At 50.4% G+C, this 7,737-nt stretch overlaps 1 protein-coding gene across 1 annotated transcript in view; it reads left to right on the top strand.

The window, feature by feature from the left end:
* Nucleotides 1–959: 959 nt before the first annotated feature.
* The window catches only part of psmb6 (proteasome 20S subunit beta 6), a 30,105-nt gene continuing 23,327 nt past the window's right edge, over nucleotides 960–7,737 (top strand). The window contains exons 1-2 of the mRNA XM_068023630.1: nucleotides 960–1,129; nucleotides 1,937–2,004. Of these exons, the coding sequence (XP_067879731.1) occupies nucleotides 1,013–1,129; nucleotides 1,937–2,004 (185 nt within the window). The 5' untranslated portion in view covers nucleotides 960–1,012. The remainder of the gene's footprint in view (nucleotides 1,130–1,936; nucleotides 2,005–7,737) is intronic.

Raw genomic sequence — 7,737 nt, 5'->3', positions numbered from 1 at the left:
CCTCTGTTTACTTCTCCCCCTACTCTAACTTTCTAGCCCCTAACTCTTGTTTTTGTTTTTCCTTATTTGGCTCTCCATTGTGTGTGTTAACTTGCAGCTGTCATTTACTCATTCACTACATCCTTTGTTCTAACTCTTGCTGTTTTTCTTTTCTCTGCATAAGCACAATTTTTAACTGCCGTACTGTCTCAAGGTCTTTACTCACATCCCCTTATCAGTTCCCTTGTTCAGTGATTTCATTATGTTGTGTAGAAATGACTTCTTGGTAATTTTCCACAAGCTGTAGAAACAACATTTCAGTATTTCTTATTCTCACACCAATCATTCCTCCACATTCCCGTCAGGCCCCGCACGAATCATTCCTCCACATTCCCGTCAGGCCCCGCACCAATCATTCCTCCACATTCCCCTCAGGCCCCGCACGAATCATTCCTCCACTTTCCCGTCGGGCCCCGCACCAATTATTCCTCCAATTCCCGTCGGGCCCCGCGCGAATCATTCCTCCATTTTCCCGTCGGGCCCCGCACCAATCATTCCTCCACTTTCCCGTCGGGCGCCGCGCCAATCATTCCTCCACGTTCCCGTCGGGCGCCGCGCCAATCATTCCTCCACGTTCCCGTCGGGCGCCGCGCCAATCATTCCTCCACCTTCCCGTCGGGCCCCGCGCCAATCATTCCTCCACGTTCCCGTCGGGCCCCGCGCCAATCATTCCTCCACGTTCCCGTCGGGCTCCGCGCCAATCATTCCTCCACTTTCCCTTCGGGCCCCGCGTCAATCATTCCTCCATATTCCCGTCGGGCACCGCGTCAATCATTCCTCCATATTCCCGTCGGGCACCGCGCCAATCATTCCTCCATATTCCCGTCGGGCCCCGCGTCAATCATTCCTCCATATTCCCGTCGGGCGCCGCGCCAATCATTCCTCCACGTTCCCGTCGGGCACCGCGCCAATCATTCCTCCACGTTCCCGTCGGGCCTCACGCTAATCATTTTGGTGTTCTGTTTGTGTTAAGATGGCGATGCTAGTTCCGCAGATGCCGTTGTTTGAGAGCCGGGGTTTCGGCCCCGCTCCTGTTCAGTGTAGCTCCAACCTCTACCCCGAGTGGATGAGTCAGGAAGTCAGCACGGGAGTAAGTATCAGCGGCGGGAGTAGGTGATGGCAGTGGCTACGGCCGCCGGTGATGCAGCAGATTTGAGGCCTGGGTGAATGTGCGGCTGCTCGGGTTTTATTCGTTGATGGGATGTGAGCATGTATTTCCCAAACCTAATTGCCCTTGAGAAGGTGGTGGTGAGCTGCTTTCTTGAACCGCTGCAGTTCATTCGGGGTAGGTAGACCCACAGTGCTGTTAGGAAGGGAGTTCCAGGATTTTGACCCAGCGACAGTGAAGGAACGGCGATATAGTTCCAAGTCAGGATGGTGTGTGACTTGGAGGGGAACTTGCAGATGGTTGAATCGGCTGTTGGGATGGCTGGGTTAGGGTTAACATTTAAGGTTAGCCCAGCGTTTGTCATTGGTGTCGGGGTGCATGGGCAAAAATATTGGATGAGACAAGATTATTTGACTTTTGAATATACTTTAGTTTAGAATTAACTTTTGTGTTTGCCAAGTGCAACATTACATTTTGTTTGTGGTTAAAATGATTGTTATTGGACTCCACCATTGTCACTAGGCTCAGTATTGGTACTCTTGGGACCCTACCACCCACCACCCCACCCCTGCCCCAATACAATGGTTTCTGGCTCTTGAAGGTTTAAATTTAATCAATGTTAAATGGCAGTATATGCCACAAATTGAGCACTCGGTATAAGATATTTTCTTGTTTTATTTTGCTCTCTTTTTCTCTGCCTTTTAACTCTCAGCTATTCAATCTCTCTTATCTGTTGTGGATGAATTTCATATGTGTGTTCCAGTGTAAAACTTGTTTCTTCTAATACAGACAACCATTATGGCTGTGGAGTTTGATGGTGGAGTTGTTATCGGTGCTGATTCCAGAACTACCACAGGGTAAGGCTTTAGGGAACTGACTGCAACGAGTGAATGAGATGTAAGGGGGCTGATATTATGCATATATTACTGTATTTTAAGCAGGTTCATATACCCAGAGTTCCTTGTATCTTTTGTTAATTTAACTTGTGTACACTGTTCTGGAGATGCCACCCACCCTGATTAAATGTACTGAAAAAATGTAATTGGTTCTTTGCAAAAGACAAACTGGCACTGAAATTAGTCAGTCATTTATGGTACTGAAGGAGCCCATTCAGCCCATCAATTCCATGCCAGCTCTCCAGGGAGTTATGCAGTCAGACCGATTCGCTGGCTCAATCCCCGAAGCCCTGCAAATCTTTCAGGTGGCCATCCAACTTCCTTTTGAAGTCATTGATAATCTCCGCTTCCACCCCCCTTGTGGACAGCTAGTTCCAGGCCATTGACTGCGTTAAAAAAAAAAGTGCTTCCTTGTGTTCCCCCTGCATCTTTTGCTCAAAACTTTCAATCTGTGTCTCCTAGTTTTCTGCACCATTTGTTAATGGCAACAGTTTTTCCTTGTCTAACTCATCTAAGCCTGTCATAATCTTGTACACTTCTATTAAATCTCCCCTCAGTCTCCTTTGTGCTAAGGAGAACAAACAGCTTTTTCAACCTAACCTTGTAACACAAATCCCTGGTCCCTGGAACCATTCTGGTAAATCTCCTCTGCACCGTCTCAAAGACCCTCACATCCTTCCTGAAGTGTGGTGACCGGAACTGGATGAAATACTCCAGTTGCGGCCTAATCAGAGCTTTATAAAGATTCAGCATAACTTCCCTGCTTTCATACTCAATGCCTCTACTTCTGAAGCCCAAGATCCCATGTGCTTTACTAACCACTCTCAATATGTCCTGCCACCTTCAAAGATCTATGCACATAAACACCCAGGTCTCTCTGTTCCTGCACACTCTTTAGAATTGTGCCATTAAGCATATATTGCCTTTCCCTCTTCTGCTAAAATGCATCACCTCACACTTGAACAAAGTGTTGCTGCATTAATTTTCTCTGTTTCTTGCTTCCTTTGCTTCTTTCCCTCCCTCCTATCATCTGCCTTCAATTTCAGTTAATTTCTCCCCATGTCCACTGACTGTACTTGGATTTCCTACTGAAAGGTTAGCAAGTGACTTTCTCTGTAGCAGGCACCGGGAGGAGTACCTGAGGTCTGCATTGAATCCCTATTGGGGAAAGGTCTTGCCATTCGCTTGGTACTTTCTCCTTTTCTCTCTTGCCTCGGAGTCAGAAGTTTGGGGTTCTAACCCCTTTTGAGTTAGAGAGGCAGCACGGATTTGTAAAAGGCAGATCATACTTGGCAAATCTAACTGAATTTTTTGCTGAAATAACAGAAGGTTGATGAAGGGAATACAGTGGATGTTATGGATTTTAAGAGAACTTTTGATAATCTTTCTTTTTGGGCCTCCTTATCTCGAGAGACAATGGATACGCGCCTGGAGGTGGTCAGTGGTTTGTGAAGCAGCGCCTGGAGTGGCTATAAAGGCCAATTCTGGAGTGACAGGCTCTTCCACAGGTGCTGCAGAGAAATTTGTTTGTTGGGGCTGTTGCACAGTTGGCTCTCCCCTTGCGCCTCTGTCTTTTTTCCTGCCAACTACTAAGTCTCTTCGACTCGCCACAATTTAGCCCTGTCTTTATGGCTGCCCGCCAGCTCTGGCGAATGCTGGCAACTGACTCCCACGACTTGTGATCAATGTCACACGATTTCATGTCGCGTTTGCAGACGTCTTTATAACGGAGACATGGACGGCCGGTGGGTCTGATACCAGTGGCGAGCTCGCTGTACAATGTGTCTTTGGGGATCCTGCCATCTTCCATGCGGCTCACATGGCCAAGCCATCTCAAGCGCCGCTGACTCAGTAGTGTGTATAAGCTGGGGATGTTGGCCGCTTCAAGGACTTCTGTGTTGGAGATATAGTCCTGCCACCTGATGCCAAGTATTCTCCGAAGGCAGCGAAGATGGAATGAATTGAGACGTCGCTCTTGGCTGGCATACGTTGTCCAGGCCTCGCTGCCGTAGAGCAAGGTACTGAGGACACAGGCCTGATACACTCGGACTTTTGTGTTCCGTGTCAGTGCGCCATTTTCCCACACTCTCTTGGCCAGTCTGAACATAGCAGTGGAAGCCTTACCCATGCGCTTGTTGATTTCTGCATCTAGAGACAGGTTACTGGTGATAGTTGAGCCGAGGTAGGTGAACTCTTGAACCACTTCCAGAGCGTGGTCGCCAATATTGATGGATGGAGCATTTCTGACATCCTGCCCCATGATGTTCGTTTTCTTGAGGCTGATGGTTAGGCCAAATTCATTGCAGGCAGACGCAAACCTGTCGATGAGACTCTGCAGGCATTCTTCAGTGTGAGATGTTAAAGCAGCATCGTCAGCAAAGAGGAGTTCTCTGATGAGGACTTTCCGTACTTTGGACTTCGCTCTTAGACGGGCAAGGTTGAACAACCTGCCCCCTGATCTTGTGTGGAGGAAAATTCCTTCTTCAGAGGATTTGAACGCATGTGAAAGCAGCAGGGAGAAGAAAATCCCAAAAAGTGTGGGTGCGAGAACACAGCCCTGTTTCACACCACTCAGGATAGGAAAGGGCTCTGATGAGGAGCCACCATGTTGAATTGTGCCTTTCATATTGTCATGGAATGAGGTGATGATACTTAGTAGCTTTGGTGGACATCCGATCTTTTCTAGTAGTCTGAAGAGACCACGTCTGCTGACGAGGTCAAAGGCTTTGGTGAGATCAATGAAAGCAATGTAGAGGGGCATCTGTTGTTCACGGCATTTCTCCTGTATCTGACGAAGGGAGAACAGCATGTCAATAGTCGATCTCTCTGCACGAAAGCCACACTGTGCCTCAGGGTAGACGCGCTCGGCCAGCTTCTGGAGCCTGTTCAGAGCGACTCGAGCAAAGACTTTCCCCACTATGCTGAGCAGGGAGATTCCACGGTAGTTGTTGCAGTCACCGCGGTCACCTTTGTTTTTATAGAGGGTGATGATGTTGGCATCGCGCATGTCCTGGGGTACTGCTCCCTCGTCCCAGCACAGGCATAGCAGTTCATGTAGTGCTGAGAGTATAGCAGGCTTGGCACTCTTGATTATTTCAGGGGTAATGCTGTCCTTCCCAGGGGCTTTTCCGCTGGCTAGGGAATCAATGGCATCACTGAGTTCCGATTTGGTTGGCTGTATGTCCAGCTCATCCATGACTGGTAGAGGCTGGGCTGCATTGAGGGCAGTCTCAGTGACAGCATTCTCCCTGGAGTACAGTTCTAGGTAGTGCTCAACCCAGCGGTCCATCTGTTTGCGTTGGTCAGTGATTATGTCCCCCGATTTAGATTTGAGGGGGGTGATCTTCTTGATGGTTGGCCCAAGAGCTCTCTTCATGCCATCATACATTCCTCTGATGTTTCCGGTGTCTGAGGCCAGCTGAATATGACTGCATAGGTGTTGCCAGTAGTCGTTTGCGCAACGCCTAGCTGTTCTTTGTGCAGTACTTCTGGCTGCTTTAAGTGCTGCGGATGTTAAATCGCTGGGGGCTTTCTTGTAGTTCAAAAGTGCAATGCGCTTAGCGGCTATGACAGGTTCCAGCTCTTCATTATGAGATTGAAACCAGTCTGCATTTCTCTTCGCACTTTTGCCGTAGGTGGTCAAAGCTGACTCATAGATGGCGTCTCTGATGTGGGCCCACTTGGTCTCAGCATCCCCTGTGGGAGTGTTTTGAAGGGCTGTTACAAGTGAATTTAGAAATTTTTGTAACAGCTGTGGGTGAGAAATTCTGCTCGTGTTGATGCGCGGGTGGCCCTTCTGCTTGGAATGATGCAACTTCTTTGGTCTGAGTCTAACCTTGCTGCACACCAGGGAGTGGTCGGTGTCGCAGTCCGCACTGTGGAAGCTGCGTGTGATTTGAACACTGTTTAAGGCGGCTCGCCTTGTGACAATGAGGTCTAGCTGGTGCCAACGACGTGATCTTGGGTGCCTCCATGAAACCTGGTGACAGGGTTTAGTGTGAAAGAACGAGTTGGTGATGCAGAGGTTATGATAGGTACACAACTCAAGCAGTCTCTGCCCGTTCTCATTCATCCTTCCAACGCCATAGCGCCCAAGGCAGGAGGGCCATGAGTCATGGTCGGCCCCAACCCTGGCATTAAAGTCCCCCAGCAGGAATAGGTGTTCGGTGTTGGGGATGCTGCTAATGATGTTATGGAGTTGTTCATAGAACTGGTCTTTAGCTTCAGGTGCGGAACAGAGTGTTGGAGCATAGATGCTGAGTAGGTGTACTGGGCCAGAGGTGGTGAGCAGTCGGATGGACAGTATGCGTTCCGAGCCATTTGAGGGAGGCTCTATCATGCTGAGCAAGGAGTTTCTGATGGCGAAGCCCACTCCATGCTGTCTTGGTTCTTCAGGATCCCTGCCCTGCCAGAAGAAGGTGTAGTCTTGCTCTGCTAGAGAGCCACTCGCGGGGAGGCGAGTCTCCTGAAGTGCTGCAATGTCCACATTGAGTCTACTGAGCTCGTTGTTAATGATGGCGGTCTTCCGAGAATCGTTGATTTGTGTAAGGTCTTCCGACAGGCCAGGACACATAGTTCTGACGTTCCAGCTTGCAAAGCGAAGGGCTGGTACCTTCTTTCCTTTTTTCATGTTGTTTGGTGCGGTGTATCAGTCCACCTTTCGGGCAATGACCCTGAGCTCCAAGCACCCATTGAAGCAGGCAGACTGTGGCGGGACAGAACCTTATTGACCGGGGGCTGCCCGGTTTGAGGCGGGCGGTAGCTGTCCAGTGAGGTGCAATGACCTCTCCCACCGACAAAGGCAACCCGTGGCGCCCAGTTTCTACGCCAATTTATCTGGACTTATAACCCGTAACTGCTGCCTTCCGTGTTGTTTCAGTCGCTGTGAGGCAACTATGGAGTGACCTCTCCATGGCGCATGCCTGGGCAAATTTATGGAGGTTGAGAGTTGCCCAGTCGTCAAAACCCCCCTCTCGGCCTTTCTGGTGGGGTCCAAAGGAGTGCAGGACACGACGTTTGGCACCAGTATGGCTGCAGGAACTGCCGGAAACATGCCAAAGGTGACACATGACCGCCTACGGGGTTCCGCTCCGGATTTTCTGTTAGGGTTTACTCCCTTAGCCTTGGTCTCTCCCGAGACGCCCACAAGGCAGTGGGGTTGTTGGGGCCCCTACACAGGTGTAGGATGGTGCCGGTGGGAGGAGGGGATGCAAGGGGGAGGGGTAGAGGGAGGGGGTGGGGGGGGTGCAGGGGAAGGGGGTGCGGGGTGAAGATGGTGCGAGGGGGGGCGGGCTGGGACGGGGTTGTGAGGGGGTGAGCTGAGAGGGTGGAGCAGGGAAGGGGACGGGGGTGGGGGGGGTGGAAGGGGGGTAAAGGGGGGGGGTGGAATCTGGTGCAGGTAATAAGCCATTTCCTCAGTGCCCACCATCGACGTCCGGAAAGCTCATCCACGTCCTTCGGGAGGTGAAGCATCATTTGGCAGACTTAGAGGTGATTACATTTGCTAAGGGTTTTTTTTTTGCAGTGGTTTAAATAAAGGCATGCAGCATTGCCGACAGTGCGATGCAGATGCTCTCCGAGCCATCTCCCGCGGGCGCTTTGAAGTTGCGGCCGGGGGGGCCGTTCGTGGATGTTTTGGGTGTTCGGGGCACCTTTTCACAGGACTTCTCTCGGGTCCCGCAGCTCCTTCTTCAC

The sequence above is a fragment of the Heterodontus francisci genome, chromosome 48 (assembly GCF_036365525.1).
Source record: "Heterodontus francisci isolate sHetFra1 chromosome 48, sHetFra1.hap1, whole genome shotgun sequence".
Classification (NCBI taxonomy): Eukaryota; Metazoa; Chordata; class Chondrichthyes; order Heterodontiformes; family Heterodontidae; genus Heterodontus; species Heterodontus francisci.
Note: the sequence above shows the minus strand (reverse complement) of the source record. Positions and strands in the feature narration are given on the sequence as shown.